The following is an 18,172-nucleotide window of genomic DNA, read 5'->3' on the forward strand; positions in this document are numbered from 1 at the left end:
TGGTGTGGTTTAGTGCTGAATGCCATGGGTGTACACGGGAGGGGATATGATGGCTGAAGCTTCTAAAAATCTGATCACGTGGCTGCTTTGCTGTTTGTGCTTGAGATCAACTCTAGTGAAGGGCAACTTCAGCTTCAGCCAAGTGTTTCTTTGCGATTGGCTTTTCCCATGCAACTGCATAACATTGGATGCAACATTTTGGGAAGCAGCAAGTTTTCACATTCCAGTCTCAACTGGAAGGCTGGCAGAAAAACCCCCAGAACCTACTTCTCACAGGAACTTGGAAAAAATGGCTGGAGAGCTGTCAAGAATTAGAAATAATCACCTTTTTGCTTAAAAACCCTCCTGACATAATGACACATTACCTCGTTGAAGGTCTCTAGCCATTTTTGCATCCCATTCCTGTCGTGCCCAGAATTATACAGAAAAGACACAGTTAAGATGTAGCACTGATAGAGTTAAGAGTGTAGAACTTAGGTGGGCGGTTCCTGCGCCACAGAGCTCTTTCCCACATTTTCTCTTGTCAAAGAATGGAGTTCCACAGCTCATTGCTTCCAAGATGTCCCAGGCCAGTTGAATCCAGAAGTGGACTTGCAGCCAGGTGTCCGCTGACGGTGCTGCTTGGGACTGCAGATCTGCTTCTGTGGCGCTCCCAAAGGAGCTTGGTGTTGGCCTCTGCAAGTCTCTCCTTAGCTCTGAAACATTCACAAGCACACACAGAGTCATCTTTGGCAGGAAGGCTTTTACAAAGTTACCCTCCACGGCCGTGGCTACTACTCGACTTCTAAAAGCCAAGGGCATGAAGAGCATCCAAAACCAGCACATCCTTTGATCTGAGCTTGTTCACAGGGCCTGTTCCTAAGAAATCACACCAAGTGCAAGGAGCAGCGAGTGGCACCTCCATAAGAACTCTGGGCTAGCCTGGCCTTCTCAAGGAAAGCTCAACCCTCAGACCCGCTGCCAAAACAGAAGCCAAGAAAGAGCCTTCTTAGTTTGGATTCACAGAATCCAACTCTCTTCTGCGAGAGGCCTCTCCTTGTTCAAACAGGAAAGGGCACAAGATTCATCTTTTCTGTCACCCACGGGATGAGGAGAGTTGAGACTGGCAAAAAGACTGCCTGCTAAAACAACCTCAACTTGAGAAGACACCAGTAATGCCATAGTGGTGCTGCTGTGGGGTTACTACTGGAACTCTAAAGAGAAAGGAAGACAGGTCTGATGAAGGGAAGGGTCTCAAGGAACTTTCCCCACAAAGATGCCACGTTCTGCTTTCCCACATGACACTGGCCAGATGTAGAAAAGGGATTTTAGAAGGAAATTGCATAAGGATAAAGGAGTTTGTTATTCCCAGTCCAAAAAAGCAGGGACTTACCTTTCCAGTTTCTTGGCGAGGCTTTTTCTGGTTTTGGCTTCCACCAGATACAGCTCTTTGTACTTGTCCACTTCTGCCTGGGTGGATTCTTCTGGAAAAGGTCTTTCTGCTTGGTTGCTTTTTCTCCTTCCCAGTGCACGTTCCAGATCTCTAATTCTGTCTTCCATCTGCTTTTTCAGTGAGTCCAAATGACTGCTTCTGATTTCTTCTAAGGTGTCCTGGTGGGCTGCCTGTGCCTGAAGGAGACAGTGCACCTTCAACCACCACAAGAAAAAGAGAGCTCTGCCCAGCACAAAATGGCACGCACCCAGTTCCAAGGGCCCAGCCTTACTCAGAGAGGCGGCTCTGCCTCCTCACTCCCAGCAGCAACCAAGGCAGAACCCAGGAGCTACCGGGGCAAAGAATTCTTTGCATTGGCAAAGAAGCCCAAATTAGCACTCTTCTTCAAAGCTACTAATGAAGAGACCCTGTGTCTGTAAGACAGGGCACATGGAAAATAGTTCTTCAAAGACAAGAAGAGCATCCCCCACCTCCACCCCCTCACCCCCACCCCTGTCATTTAAGGGACTCCTTTTCTGAGCACCTTCCCCCCCTGCAAGGACAAAGCAGCACTGTAGGTCTGGCCATGCCAGCTGGAAGTTGCCAAACCCATCCAAGGATGAGCAGCGAGAAGCAGAGCAGCGCACAGAGATCCCACCAAGCACTGCAAAGTGGGAATCTGCCTTGGGCAGCCTTTGGATTCAGGGACCTGCCGGCACATTCCACACCCATGACAGCACTCCTGCCCAACCAGATTGCCTTCTGCCACTGCCTTCAGCAAAGACAGAATCTAACCCACAAAACACAGGAGCAAAAGAAAAAGACCAAACACCATGGCCACGAGAGAAGTTTACGTAGTGCCTGTGGACACTGGGGAGAAATTCACTTACTTGCAAAAACTCATTGACTTCTTGGAGTTTTTGCCTTATTTCCTGGTCGACTCGTTCTTCCAACTCTCTTTTATGTTGTTCTAGTTGGCTGCGATCCACCACGTTGGTCTCCAAGTGATGCTGCAGTTTTGCCAACTTTTCTTGCAGCTGGCATTTGTCCATCTCCAGGTTCTCGCACTTCCCACGCAGGGTAGACAGCTCTTCTTGCAAAGCCTGGTTTTTGGCTTCCAGCTACGTGCACTGTTTACATTCCCTCTCCAGTTGCTGGGAAAGTTCAACAACATGCAGACAGAAAGGAAAAAAAACGAACTCACAGCGATGTAAAGGCAGTGAATTCTGGGAAAACCCCAAAAGGGGGTGCCTGAGACAGGGCTCAGGGGCTGATGGTGCCCTGCCAGTGACAGCGCTGTTCCTCCCCTCTCTGCCAGGGCAGCAATTCATCTGTCACACCCAGAGGACGCTGTCACAGCCTCCCTCCAGCTGCAGCCAGGCCTGAGCTGGGCCCCACTGCTCTCAGCCCATGCACGTGATGTCCTGCCAGGACGGCAGACCTGCCCATCCCTCAGACCCAGCCGGGGGATCTGCACTCTTGGCTGACCCCGCTCACTGTCAGGGGACCTGTTCTGCTCTTCCTGCTCAGGGCCTGGGGGACGGCTCCCTGGCCCGGGAGCTCACGCACCCTGCCAGGCTGGCTGCCACTCCGGCTTGCCCCTCCTCTGCAGGACAGCCTGGCCTCCATCAGCCCTTACACTACTGCTTTGCCCTTAACATTTCCATCTTTCCCCACAATGAGAACTACTCCGGATTAGTTCGAGTCATCTCCCACTGGAACAGCAGGAGGAGCATTAAGAAAAGCCCATCACATCCAAAATACAGCCAGGGAAATAAAAAAATCATCAACGTGACAAGAAATAGAGAGAAAGCATCTCCCAGGTTCCAAAAGAAGGAACACCACAACCAAAAAGCCCCACCCAGAGCACAGCTCACCTCTGCTTGTAATCTATCAACTTCCTTGACCTTTTCAGAATATCTGCTCTTCATTTCTTCCAGCTGGGACTGGCTTTCTTTCTCTTCATTAACCCGGAGTTTCCTCCTCTCTATCCTCAGAAGCTTTTCCAACCTGCACAGCAAATTAGTTAAGAAAACCATGAAACACAGGAAGAACCAGCCTTTCCCCCACAGTCTCACAGAAACAGCACAGACAGCATCCAAGCCTAGAATGGCTTGGCTTGGCAGGGACCTTAAAGATCATCCAGTTCCAAGCCTCCTGCTGTGGGCAGGGACACCTTCCACCAGACCAGCTTGTTCACAACCCCATCAATCCTGGCCTTGAACACTTCCAGCCATGGGGCATCCACAGCTTCTCTGGGCAACCTGTTGCAGTTCCTCACCACCCTCCCAGCAACCAATTTCTTCTGAGGATCAAATCTAAACCTGCTCTGTTTCCGTTTAAAGCCATTCCCCCTTGTCCTCTCCCTTACAGGCTCTTTTAAATTCACTCTCTTCATCCTTCTTTTGGGCTCCCTTCACACCCCAAAGACCACCAGTAGGTCACCCCAAAGCCTTCTCTTTTCCAGGCTGAAGGGTTGCAATTGTCCCAGCCTTTCCTCCTAGCAGAGGTACTCCATCTTTCTGAGCACCTTGGTGGCCTCCTCTGAGCTCAGTCCAACAGCTGGAGGTCCTTGCTGTGCTGAGGAGCCCAGAGCTGGATGCAGCCCTCCAGCTGGGCTCTCCCAAGGGCAGAGCAGAGAGGCAGAATGCCCTCCCTCCACCCGCTGGCCACGCTGCCTTGGACGCAGCCCAGGACACAATTGGCTTTCCGGGCTGAGAGCGCACATCGCCGGCTCATGTCCGGCCTCTCCTCCAGCCCAAGGGCTTCTCGGCAGGGCTGCTCTGCCCCTCTTCATCCCCCAGCCTGCACTGATACAGGGGCTGCCCTGAGCCACGGGCACCATCTTGCACTGGCTCTGGTTAAACCATCAGCAGATTGCCATGGGCCCACTTCTCCAGCTGGTCCAGGGCCCTCTGGGTGGCATCAGCTGTGTCAACCACACCCCTCAGCTTGGTGTCAGCCTCAAATTTGCTGAGGGCGCACTCCATCCCTTCCTCTGGATAATTAGTGAAGAGATTAAAGAACACTGGGCCCAATCCAGACCCCTGAGGGACACCACTCGGCACTGATGGCCCTCAGCACTCTGAGCCATTGATCACCACCTCTGCATGGGACTGTTCACCCAATTTCTTATCCATCTAACAGTCCACGCATCCAATCCATCTCTCTCCACTTTGGAGAGAAGGATGTTGTGGGGGACTGTGTCAAAGGCTTTCCAGAATGACAGAGAAATGACATGGGTAGCCCTTGTCCACTGAGGCAGTCCCTCCTTCTTAGAAGGCCACCAGGTCGGTCAAGCAGGACTTGCCCTTGGGGAAGCTGTGCTGCTGCTTCCAATCACCTCCCTGTCATCCACGTGCCTTGACAGAGCTTCTAGAAGGAACTGGGTGTGTGCCATTTTGTGCTGGGCAGAGCTCTCTTTTTCTCGTGGTGGTTGAAGGTGCACTGTCTCCTTCAGGCACAGGCAGCCCACCAGGACACATTAGGACAAATTGCAGGCAGTCATTGTGATTCCATGAGAATCCAGTTGGAAGAAAGAATTAGATATCTGGAAAGTGAATTGGACAGGGTCAAAAAAACCGAACAAGAGAGTGCTTCTAGGAAAGAAGCAACACAGGGACAAATGGAAATGTACAAGGAGCTGTATCTGGAGGAAGTGACAACCAAAAGATGCCTTGCCAAGAAACTGGAAAGGTAAGTCCAGGCTTTTTTGGAGTGGTAATAAGAGACTCCTTTTTCTTCATGCATTTGCCTTCGAAATCCATCTTCTACATCTGACCAGCATTGCTGCCCTCCATTGTGCCAATAGCCACGACAACTGTACACAGACGACAGTATCGGACGAATCGAGACGCTGTGTTCACTATCCATAAGATGATCCGGAAGTTGGAGAGCCAAGGGGTGGTCAGTAGAACCCATTCACACTTCAACAGCTCCCACTTCTAGAAGGATCTTTTCCATGGCCTTCCCAGGCACAGAGGGGAGGCTGACATGTTGGTAATTCCCAGGGTCCTCCTTTCTACCCCTTTCAAAGATGGGGACAGTGGGTTTTCCTTTTTCCCCTCACCTGGGACTTCCCCTGACTACCACGACTTTTCCAATATCAAGGAGAGCGTCTTGGCAACTCCATCAGTTCCAAGGGCCCAGCCTTACTCAGAGAGGCCGCTGTGCCTCCTCACTCCCAACAGCAACCAAGGTAGAACCCATGACAGCACTTCTGCCCAACCAGATTACCTACTGCCACTGCCTTCAGCAAAGAGAGAAGCTATCACACAGAAGACAGGAGCAAAAGAAAAAGACCCAAAACCAAGGCCACAAGAGAAGCTTACGCAGAACAGCAACACATTCTTCCTGCTCCTGCTGGATTTCCTGGCAACAACACACCAAAAGGGAAAGACTTCCATCTTTTCCATCCCCCTCTCTCACAACTCCCTCAGCTCCTGAGTACTGGTGTAGAAGACCATCTTCAAAGATCAGCTAACAGAGGCTGTGCCATGCCCATTGCAATAGGCGTGTTTCTATGGCCCTGCCCTGCAAGGAATCCTGCCAGACACCTCCCCTTTAACACACCAGCACTAAGCCCCACCTCCAAGCTCAGAAGGCATTCCACACACCTTCATCAGGGCCGTTCTCTTGAAGCTGTCAGCGAGGTTGGGCTGGCTGTCCTTTCTTAGCAGATATCTCACGACATCTGCATGGCCATTGGCTGAAGCCAGATGCAGAGGTGTCCTAAAAATTAAACAGACACTCTTAACCTTGACAGACAAAGGACGAGCCCAAGCTGTGTCTCTACCCAGCACCCTGGGGACCCTGCTCCGACTCTGCTCCTCCTGCTGCTGCTGTTGTTACAGGCCTGCGCTGATGAGCCAGAGGGCAGAAGGGAACAGGTGAGGGCTGAGCAGCTGCAGAACAGCCCTGCAGAGAGACCACGGCCAAGGGGCAGGTGGGCAACACGCGTTTGCAACAGCGCTGGAGCCCGGCCGGCAGCTCCGAGCAGTGAAAAGCTCAAGAGTTCCCTCTCCCAGCTGACAGGGCAAATGTCACTTTTCAAGCCTTGTCCCTAAGAGAGGGCTGCCGAGGACTACTGCAGCTTGGCTCAGGAGCAGCCAAGGTGTGCCATCAGCGTGGCCCAGAACTCACCGCATCTCCTGGTCTGGCCTGTCGATGCCGACTACCTTCACGTACCAGCGCCAGCGCCTCAGCCAGCCCAGGTCACCGCGGGCGGCCGCGCGGTGCAGCCTGCCCAGCCCCTGCTCCCGGAGCTGGGAGGCGCTGCTGGAGCTGGTGGCAGCCCAGGGCTGCCCACTGGGGCTGCTGGAGGGCGACTGCCGTCGCTTCTTGCTGAGAAGCCACGGCATGGCCCTGCTTGGAGTTCCCAGCCGCAGGAAGGGCAAGAAGCCCCCGGCGGGCTGCCGGGAGCCAAGTGGGGATGAGGAACGGGGACGAGGGCGAGGTTTAGGGTGAGGGTGACAAAGGGGAAAAGGGTGAGAAGGAGGACGGGCACAGGGTATGAAGCACAAGGCAGACGAGGTCGCCCTGCGCAGTAAAGATTTACTCCCCGGGAGCAAGCCAGTCCCCGTCCTGCTTTTTTAAACTAAGCAAAGTGAGCAAAAGAAAAGCAAGACAAGAAACTAAGAGAAAAGGCAAGAGAAAAGGCAAGAGAGAGAAATAACTAAGAGAAATAACTAAGAGAAATAACTAAGAGGGAACAGAGTAAAGAAAGAAGAGAGATGAAGAGGAGAAAGGGAAAGAAGAGAAGAAAGAAATAGAGAAAAGACTCCATAACACAAAATAAAGACAGGAGCCAAAGAGGGGGAAAAACCCCCACAACTTTATTGCAACTTTATTTGTGGGAGCCCAAACCCAGCTTTCAGCAAAGGGAAGCTTGGTAAATTTGAATCACAAACCTTGGAAAACAAGGCTGACAAACATCTCGTGATTGAAGAAATTTGGACCCTTGTCCAGAGACCTGTTGATGTGCAACCCGAAGATATAAACCTGGCTCCAAGAAGAATTAAGAAAGGACTTTTTGAGATGTTTGTTAAAACCATGTCTAAACCCCTGTAATCCCTCTATCCCCCATGTAATCCTACTAGAAGAAAAATTAACTGTTTGGAAATTGCAGTAAAAACTTGTGTAACTCCCCAATTAACAGAGCTTGTTCCCTTCATTAACATGTCCAGCCCCAGATGCCTTTAAAATTGTGTTCTCATGTTCAATAAAGCATTCCAGTTTCCCCATACTGGAATCGTGTTGAGTTTTTCTTTTCCAGACCGCCACTTTTATGGAATGACTGCTTGTGACCTTGTGAAATTGCACAAGTTACCAGGCACGGTACAAGGCCGGTTACAAGGCACAAGTTACTATACAGGTTAGCACACAGGTTACAACACAAGTTACAATACAGTACAACCCACAGATGCAATACCTTGTATTCCACTGGTCAACACAATTACAAAACAATGCACGGCAATACCAACAAACCACAAAAAAAAGCAAGACAAGAGAAAATGAAACCTGCTTTCTACAAACGTGATTGAATTACTTTTCGATTTGACACCGGATGCAAATCAAAAGAAAAAACCCCCACACACTTAGTGTTACACTCATTCACTCACAAACCCCCTGGAGCTTACACATAAACCCATTCTCACTCACTCTTCAACCACTCCATTACCCACCAGCAACTATTGGGACAAATGTGCAGCGCTCCCTCAGGAACACGGGTCTGGGGAAGCCTCACAAATCGAAAAATCGTCCTGCCTTGCAAAACCCGGGGCCAGGGACAGCCCGTGCCCAAACCTTGGCGACGAACGTCGCCTTGCAGACCTGGGAAAAAAAAAACCCAGAGGGGGAAAAAGAAAGAAAAAATCCCCTAGTTGGGTTTTTTTTATTCTAAATCTTAAATTATGTAACAACAACCTGAAAGAGGAAAACACTAACACAAGGTTAAAACCACTGCGAAACACTCACAAACCTTTTTCATCCTCATTCACACCTCAACCGCTCCGCTACCTACTGGCCCATGAGAGACCATCACTGTACATCCACGGCCCTCCTTGGGAACGTGATTCCCCTGGAGCCTGCAAAAAAAACCCCAAAAAGAAACAAATCGCCGAGTCTGACAAAACAAGCACACCCCTCATGGCTGAGCACACCCCTCTCAGCATTATGAGAAAATACCAATGACAGAACATAAAAAGCAAAACAAAGTAAGGTACAAAGCTGTACAGCTCCTAACTGACACAGAGCAACACAACACTACAACCTTCACATACAGAGCAATGCAACTGCAAATATAGAAGTATACCAGACAGAACATTACATGGCAATACAAGTGACACGACATAAAAAGTACTACAAATGAAGGCGCAAAGAGATACAATTCATAACTGACACATGGAACGCGACACCGTGACCTTCGGATACGGACCGATACGACTACAACTACACAAGTACACAATAGGGAGCAGTATGAGGCGATACAAATGACAGCGGCAATACAAAGAAACGGCGGCCGGACTTTTCCTGTTCTCCTTGGAAAACACAATAACCATGCCTAAGAAGCAACCTACAAATCGAAATAAACATATACAATGCTATACACATGTAGTCCATAACTCATTAGGCAGGGACTCCCCGCGGCTCTCGGAAGATTCCGTCGATGACGACGCTTCGGCCGATCTCGCCCCGGTCGCCGTAAGTTCCGAGAAAACCGATGCCGTCTTTCGCCTCAGAAATCTGAATCTCCTTTGGGTGACTGTAAGACAAAAGGGGAGGGACTCTGAAGCGTGCCTTCTGTGACCTTGGACTTACCCCCAGACCCACCCTTTACATTTTGTAGGCCCAAAGAGCCATGACAGACGCCTATACCATTGACACTGTTTGCTACTCTACCCAGCTGTGACTCTATACCCGCAAGCAGGGCAGCTTCGAGCCGATCCCACTCAGAGACGCACAACGCGCCAAATATGAACGAACGGGATGCAAAGACGTCAGATGACTCTCTGATGACAATTCCCATGCCCGAAGCACGGTCGGGCTACGTGGCCTGTGGAACAGTGATCGTCGGTCGAGAGCGCTGACACGGCCCTGGACGGTGATGGAACATAATGAATTGCCACAAGAAAGTACTGCCACCATAGGGAAGGATGCGTGAGAACTTTCTTTCTCTGCAAATATTCTGGTCTCAACAAGTAATAAAGGAAAAATGCCAGAATAAGTCTGATGTCCAAAATACACAGTGAGAGGCCACGGTTGCCGACACGGTCCAAAACGATGCCGCTCGGGTAAAGCGACCGATGATCTCTGAGATGCGAGACGAACTTGCCCTCGCTACACGTGAAAAGAAGCACATGGGGGGCTGCGGTACCAATCGGTACAGATGTTCTGGACCCGAGTGGTAGCACCTGAACCCCGTGATATGCTCCTTGAACGAGAAGAGCCACAATGACACCAAGATATGACAAAGGCCTACAACATCAAGGACAGACAGCACAAACTTATGGAACGGACATGGGTGGAAATGGTCTGACACTTTCCCCTCCTGAACCTGATATTCTCTGTGCAAGATAACCTATAGACCAACAATGTCAAAGCAAAAAGGCTCTAAGGCAGACCCGGTTCAGAATGAGACATAATTGCTCGTTACAAGATGTTACTGCCACAACCGGTAAGAAGAACACTTGAAAAGTCTGCAACGCATGTGCAGGCAAGGATTGCCTACCAGGCGATCGAGCCGGATGGCTAGAGAAGGCCTCTCCGGCCAAATTCCCAGATGGTGTTGCAAAAGACGATCGACCGAAGAATGCCTGAGATCCCGGATGTACGCGCTCGATGCCCTAAGAGGTGCGAAAGCGGAAGCTACAACGATGAGCGGGGACGATCGAGACTGTGCAGACTGCACTGGAGTGCCAAGAGATGCCCTGGGGCAAAAAGACCCACGAGGACATTGAGAGGTGAGGAAGGTCTATGCCACGCCGAACCGATAACGTGGACGGCGTGACGTCGCAGGGATGGCTTGGAACTGCCCTGCTTGGCAGAGGCTTTGGTATTGCTGAATAGGAAACATGGGATTAAACAGGGTAAAAATACCAATCCCGCAATGGCACACAGAAGGAAAAACCCCACTTGTTTCCACCATGCTCCTCCAAATAGGTCAGACTACCACCCTCCGTCTAGCCCAGATTTCCAGCTCTGAACTGGCACATGGGCCATTTTGCGGATGTTAGAGGCTATTTCCATTACTGCTTCATAGTTATCATCAATCTGTAAACAACAATCCAAGGTATTAAATTTCCCACACACACCTCCTTCTTCTGCCCAAAGATAGTCTAAGGCTCATCTGTTTTGATATATTGCGGCTCTACTTTGACGCTGCTGCTCAGCTGTCAATTGTAGTCCTGTCACCGTCTGATTCGTAACTATTTTGGCTACGGCTTGTAACCGTATGATTCGATTGAGCATATAAATGGGTGTAGGGTAACCCCATGTCCCATTCAGCTCTACCCCAGCTGAAACCAGCACAAACTGTTACCAAAGTAGTTGTCTGTTTTAAAAACAGAGTCTATGCAGCAGTGGGGAAAGATGTTGGAAAATTCTTTTAACTGTAGTACAAGAGTGTTTGATCCCTACATCTGTGACTAGTAGCCTTGTGCCAGCTCTTGCTTCCTTATTTCCCTATATCAGTGATTAACAGGTACTTGCAAATGCCTTAGTTTTGAGAGCAAGGATTGTGTGTCAGAGCAAAGAATGGTAAGAGAAGTCCATTATGACACAACCACGTCTCAGATACTCTCATGGAGAAAAGATTCATTGGAAAATCCAGAGCCATATCCAAGTAAGTCCATGGAAGAAATTAGTACATACCCATGTATTCAGGAAATGTAATGAATATGTAATAGGAATGTCATGGCTATGAATTTCATGACTCTAAAGTGGTCTGTGAGGTTGGTGGGTGTGCATGCTTTATGGAGCTACCTTCATGCACCCAGCACACTGAATGAAGTCATGTGGGCTTTCTAACCCAAAAAGCTGGTTGGAGAGTTAACCCTAACCCTAACCCTAACCCTCATGGAACCAAAGGGACCCTGTGACACTGTGGGGGCTCAGGGAACCAAAGGGACCCTGGGACACTGTGGGGGCTCAGGGAACCAAAGGGACCCTGGGACACTGTGGGGGCTCAGGGAACCAAAGGGACCCTGGGACACTGTGGGGGCCTCGTGGTGCCCAGGGCTGAGGAATCCCGTGGGTGCAGGTGGCTCAGGGAGCAGCTGCAGTTGGAGTTGTGGGATGAGCTCTGGGTGAGGGGCCTCAGACAAAAGGCCGTTTCCCAGTTTTTGGTGCCAGAACCTGATGGAACCAAAGGGACCCTGTGACACTGTGGGGGCTCATGGAACCAAAGGGACCCTGTGACACTGTGGGGGTTCAGGGAACCAAAGGGACCCTGGGACACTGTGGGGGCTCAGGGAACCAAAGGGACCCTGTGACACTGTGGGGGTCATGGAACCAAAGGGCCCCTGTGACACTGTGGGGGCTGATGGAACCAAAGGGACCCTGGGACACTGTGGGGGCTGATGGAACCAAAGGGACCCTGTGACACTGTGGGGGCTCAGGGAACCAAAGGGACCCTGGGACACTGTGGGGGCTCAGGGAACCAAAGGGACTCTGGGACACTGTGGGGGTTCAGGGAACCAAAGGGACCCTGGGACACTGTGGGGGCCTCGTGGTGCCCAGGGCTGAGGAATCCCGTGGGTGCAGGTGGCTCAGGGAGCAGCTGCAGTTGGAGTTGTGGGATGAGCTCTGGGTGAGGGGCCTCAGACAAAAGGCCGTGAGCTGCCCACCCTGGAGCAACCAAGGGAGAGGAAACTTGGAGACAGGGCAGGAGCCCAGGACTCAGCAGGAAGAGGCAGACCTTCTTATGCTTGTGTCTCAGTTTGATGAAACTGAAGTGTTTTGCTAAGGAGGATTTTGGTGGTTCCGGGGTGGATTTTGGGGCGGTTTTGGGGGATTTTGGTGGTTCTGGAGTGGATTTTGGGCCTGTGTTGTGGAGTTTTTGGGGTCCCGAGTTTGATTTTGGGTTCCTGGGCCTGATTTTTGGGTGGTTTTGGGGGATTTTAGGGTGGTTTGAGGGGATTACGGGGTCCCCGGGTGGATTTTTGGGAGTTTTGGGGGGATTTTGTGGTGACTTCAGGGGATTTTGAGGTCCCGAGGTGGATTTTTTTGGTCCCGAGAGAGAGTTTGGGCTCCCGGTGTTGCTTTTGGGGCGGTTTTGGGGGAGTTATTTGTGTTTTTTCCTCCTTCCCCCAACGGCTCTCTGAGCCGTGTCTGTTTGCAACCATTTGAACCCGTCCTGTTTTGTCTTTCCTGAGCAGATTCTGGGATGAGCTGTGGATTTTCTCGGGGTGAACTCGACTTCTCCTCCCCCTCCTCCCCCTCCTTCGGCCTCCGGCAATGGGGGGTCCTTGGCAATGAAGCAACGGCTCCTCCCTACAGAACAGCCTGAAGGGCAGAGCCCCCCAAAGCTCCCGAGACTGCCCCCAAACTGCCCCCAAACAGCCCCCAAACTGCCCTGAAAACACCCCAAAACTGTCCCCAAAACTGTCCTCAAACTGCCCCCAAACTGACTCCAAACAGCCCCCAAACTGCCCTGAAAACACCCCAAAACAGTCCCCAAAACTGTCCTCAAACTGCCCCCAAACTGCCCCAAACCAATCCCAAACCACCCCAGACCCCCCAAATCCCCCCAATCCCCCCAAATTCCCCCCAAATTGCCCCAAATCCAACTAAAACCCCTCAAATCCCCCCAAATCCCCCTCAAAATCCCCTCAAATTCCCTGAAACCCCCCCCAAAATCCCCCCCAAATCCCCCCGGACCCCAAAAATCCCCCCCAGCCCTCAAATTCCTCCCTAATCCCCCCAATCCCCCTAAATCCCCCCAAATGGCCCCAAATCTCCCCAAATCCCCCCAAATCTTCCCCCAAACTTTCAAATTCCCCAAAAATCTTTCCCAACCCCTCCCAAAATCTTCCCCCAACTCCCCCCAAATTCCTCTCTAATCCCCCCAAATCCCCCCTAATCTTCCCCCAAGCCCCCAAATCCCCTCCCTCCCCAAATTTCAGGACCCATCCCCTGGGGTCCCCATGGGGGGGATCTGGGGGATTTGGGAGAGTTTGGGAGGATTTGGGGGAATTTGGGGTAGGTTTGGAGGGCTTTGGGGGCAGATTTGGGGTGGTTTGAGGGGATTTTGAGGGTCCCCAGATAGATTTGGGGGCAGTTTTGGAGGATTTTGGGGCAGTTCTGCAGGTTTTTGGGGTCCTGGGTGGGATTTTGGGGCGGTTTTGGAGGATTTGGGGGTCTCAGGGTGGATTTTGGGGTGGTTTTGGGGGATTTTGGGGGTCCCGAGTTGGATTTTGGGGCAGTTTTGGGGGATTTTGGGGTGGGTTTGGGGGATTTTGGGGGTCCCGGGTGGAATTTGGTGTTTTGGGGCATTTTTGGTGGGTTTGGTTGGATTTTGGGACCAGTCATGGTAAATTCTGGGGCAGATTTGGGGGGTTTTGAGGTCCCGAGGTGGATTTTTGGGCGGTTTTGGGGGATTCTGGAGGCAGTTTGGGTGGATTTTGGGGCGGTTTGGGGGGATTTTGTGGCGACTTCAGGGGATTTTGAGGTCCCAGGGTGGATTTTTGGGGTCCCGAGAGAGATTTTAGGCTCCTGGTGTTGCTTTTGGGGCGGTTTTGGGGGAGCTGTTTGTGTTTTTTCCTCCTTCCCCCAACCCCCCTCTCTGAGCCGTGTCTGTTTGCAGCCGTTTGTCCCCATCCTGTTTTGTCTTTCCTGAGTGGATTCTCTGATTAGTTTGAAGGCTCCTTCTGCTGATTTTCTCGGGGTGAACTCGGCCTCTCCTCCCCCTCCTCCCCTCCTCCGTCCTTGTACCACTCCCAGGATGAATGGGAACATCGTTGCCATTCATTTTTAAGCATTAATATCCCAGAGGGCACTTTTAAAACGAGACTTCAGCGTTCTGTAAAAGGCTGCCACGAGCTGCCTATTGCAGGTCGAAAATCACTTCTTTAAAAGGTGTTTTTGTCCTCAGAGAACTCGGGGGGCTTCTTGTAAACCCAGAGGATGGTGTTGAAAATGTCAGCCCAGGCCAAACTGTCCGGCAGCAGAACCTTCTTTTGGGGGCAGGGAGTGCAAAGGCCAGAAGTGCCCCCGCTGTGACCTCAGGAACTGGGATGTGTGTCCTGGACACAGGGCACGGGCTGGAGAAGGGAACGGTTTGCCCTCTGATGGGGTTTTGTGCTGGGGTGTGGGTGTTGGTGCATCAGGAAAGGAATAAGTCCTGCCCTCCCTTCCCTTTCAGACTGAAACCCCAAGTGCTCCTAGTAACCCCCCAGTGCCCTCCAGTGCGCCCAGTAACCCCTCAGTGCCCTCCAGTGCTCCCAGTAACTGTCCAGTGACCCCCCCAGTGCTCCCAGTAACCCCCCAGTGCCCTCCCACTGCTCCCAGTAACCTCCCAGTGCTCCCAGTAACTGCCCAGTGCCCTCCCACTGCTCCCAGTAACTGTCCAGTGACCCCCCAGTGCTCCCAGTAACTGCCCAGTGCCCTCCCACTGCTCCCAGTAACCCCCCAGTACCCTCCCACTGCTCCCAGTAACTCTCAAATGCCCCCAGGACCCCCAAAATCCCCCCAGAGACACCAAAAAATCCCCCCAGGGACCCCCAAAATTCCCTCTTGGACCCCCAAAATCCCCTCTTGGGAGGGACTGGGAGGGATTGGGAGGGACTGGGAGGGGATTGGGGGGGACCGGGAAGGACTGGGAGTGATACTGGGAGCACTGGGGGTGAACTGGGAGGGGTCTGGGAGCACTGGGAGAACTGAAGGTGATAATGGGGGTGAACTGGGAGGAACTGGGAGGGGATTCGGGCAGACTGGGAAGGACTGGGAGGGGATTGGGAGTGACTGGGATATACTGGGATGGGATTGGGGGGGACTGGGAGGGACTGGAAAGGACTGGGATGAGGTGGGAGGACACTGGGATGGACTGGGAAGTGATACTGGGAGCGCTGGGGGTGATACTGGGAGGGACTGGGAGGGACTGGGACCCTCTTGGGGGTCCCAATCCTCCCACAGCAGCTCAGGTCAGAAGCCTCAGCACTGTTGGAAAAGGCCCCAAAGGAATCCTGGAGGGACAGGGACAGGGAATTCTTTGGAACCAGTTGGGGGCCAGACAGTCGAAAACATTCTCTGTTTTCTGGGCTGCTCTGCCCTTTGGGTTTAGAGACAGCACGAGAGGGGGGGTGGGTTTTTTGGGGGTTTTTTTGGTATTTGAAGGATGAGGGAATAAACTCCAAAAGCATCGTGGGGATGCAGGGGAAACAATTCCAGTTTGTGCTGACTCTTGGCTTGTCAAACCTCTGTCACACTGGGGGGGAATCGTTGCAGTTACGGGGCTTCTTGTGCAGGGACCAGATGCTGTCAGTTTAGACCCCCCAAAATCTGCCCCCATTGACTGGGACACACCTGAGACCCCCCCAAAAAACTCACCTGGGACCCCCCCAGCACCCACAGGTGACCCCTCGGGACACCCCCAAATACCTGAGACCCCCCCCAAAATTTGGGACCCCCCCGGACCTCTGGGACCCCCCGAAGACCCCCCAAAATCTGCCCCCATTGACTGGGACACACCTGAGGGGGATTTTGGGGGTCCTTGGGAGGATTTTGGGTGTCCTTGGGGGGTTTTGGGGTCCAAGGGGGGATTTTTGGGTTCCCCGGGGAGGGGGGGGGAATTTGAGTGTCCAAGGAGGGATTTTGGGGGTCCAGGGGGATTTTGGGGGTCCCTGGGGGGATTTTTTGGGGTCCCTGGGGGGATTTTTTGGTGTCTCTGGGGGGTTTTGGGGGTCCAGGGGGGGTTTGAGAGTTCCTGGGAGCACTGGGAGGTCACTGAGGGGTTACTGGGAGCACTGGGAGGGCACTGGGAGGTCACTGGGAGAAGCTGCTAATCAAGTGTAGCCATTCCACCCAGCAAGAATAATTAATGTTTGCCAGTTTTGTTTTTCAGATCCTTTTCCCATCGGGGATATTTCTGAACCAGCCTGACAGACAAGCCCTACAGCCCTTCCTGTTCCCAGCAGTTCTGGGGCACTTTGGAGATCGAAAATGGAGGTGTTTTGTGAGGCTCAGTCACGACCCAGATCTCGCTCTGTCTGGGAGTTTTTCCCCTTTAGTTTTGCAGGCACTGCTGGTTTTCTTTGTCGTGTCTGAACTGAGCCAGGGCAGGTTTAGGTTGGACATCAGGAAGAATTTCTTTCCAGTGATGCCTTAAGCCCCTAATAGGTTTTTTTTATTTTTCTAATACTTGTAAGCCTTATAAGTTTTATAAGTAGTGGGAGTAGACTCTAAAAGCAGCATCTCCCTCCCATCCCTTTCCCTGTAATAACACCCTTGTTTACACATCCCTTAACCCTCTTACCCCATTCTGTGCTCCCTGTATCAGTCCCACCCCCCAATCCAGCAGGAATGTTTAGTCTCTTGTCAAGGCAAGGCCCGGATTGTTTGGGGAACAGCCGCATCAGGGCCTGGACAACAAAACGGAGTCAGGAATAAGGGGGGAAGACCGAAAGGGGGGAAGGGAAAGACAAAATCAGTGTAAATTCCCGGCCAACACAACCCCCAAACCCGCCGGTGCAATCCATGGCATGAGGTAATAAGGGGATGCTTTGAAAACTGGGGCAGCTCTCTGAGTCTAAAGGGAAAGGAACTGATTTGTCCCCAATGAACGAAACTGGAAAAGAAACTCTCAACTGCCCCCTGCATCCCCTGGCTTTTAAAACTGTCCCAGGCTCACAGCCTGTGAAAGAACACTCAGGAAGGGGGGAACACTGTTTTGTTTGAAATGTAAACTAAGGATGTGTCCCAAGTGAACTGTTCACAGACAGTCTGGTCCAGCAAGCAGACCTGGGGGCTGTACCACCAACATTCAAGCTGAGAAGCCACGAGAACAACTTTTATGCAGGAGCAGACAAATGTCTCAACTGCAAATGGAATACCCCAGACCAAGAGTGAGCAGATAAAGGCCTTCAGACACAACTGAAACCCAACTTGCACTAAAGGTGGTACAGAAACACGTGCATAGATTGTAATTATTGTGTTTCTTTTGTTACTTTCTATTTTATGTTGTTTTAAGCTTCTCTCACTGTTAGCTTAATTGCTGAGAATTGAAAGCTTATATTGCTTTTGCTTTGTCACATGAATGGCTTCAAAGCTGGCAGTGTTTGTACTTGCACATATCTTGTTCCAGCGACAATTTGTGAACATCTGTGTCTCTCTGACTACTGCAGCCTGTGGAAGAATTTCTCCTAAAAGCAGTTTGATGAGAGGTCCATAGAATTTTCATGTGATGGTGGAATCGTGTTTACCTGTTTATGTTTTTAAGGTGCTTTTTATTCAGTGTCATCCAGGAGTGTGTGTGAACCTGGATTTGCATGAGAAGTCCTGCACTGAGAGAAACACCCCCTGCATGAACCTTCTGTGGCCTTTTCTCACTCATCACAGAACCCCAACGTTCCCCAGGACAGGGAATTTCCCAGGGGTGTTGTACTGATGGGAAAATGCATCTCCTTGCTAATGGAAGTCTGGGGCTTGTTATTTTTACGGGGTGTCCTTTAGCAGAGTGATAATCATTCTGTTCTCTACATTATTTGTATTTTTCAGGACTTTAGCATTTCTCCCTCAGTTTTCTTATCCTGTGAGAAAAATCCTGAT

General features: G+C 51.4%; 1 protein-coding gene across 1 annotated transcript; it reads right to left on the reverse strand.

Annotated features, from left to right (window-relative positions):
* Positions 1-523: 523 nt before the first annotated feature.
* Positions 524-4,401, reverse strand: LOC120322858 (ankyrin repeat domain-containing protein 26-like). Its single transcript, XM_039379252.1, has 5 exons — positions 4,304-4,401; positions 3,289-3,421; positions 2,302-2,478; positions 1,373-1,608; positions 524-695 (listed from the first exon to the last, which is right to left on the reverse strand). The coding sequence occupies exons 1-5, from the start codon at positions 4,399-4,401 to the stop codon at positions 524-526; spliced, it is 816 nt and encodes a 271-aa protein (XP_039235186.1).
* Between the last annotated feature and the right edge of the window lie 13,771 nt (positions 4,402-18,172).

This window comes from Pipra filicauda, unplaced genomic scaffold, assembly GCF_003945595.2.
Source record: "Pipra filicauda isolate LSUMZ 115617 unplaced genomic scaffold, ASM394559v2 scaffold1044_size34824_pilon, whole genome shotgun sequence".
NCBI classification, from domain to species: Eukaryota; Metazoa; Chordata; class Aves; order Passeriformes; family Pipridae; genus Pipra; species Pipra filicauda.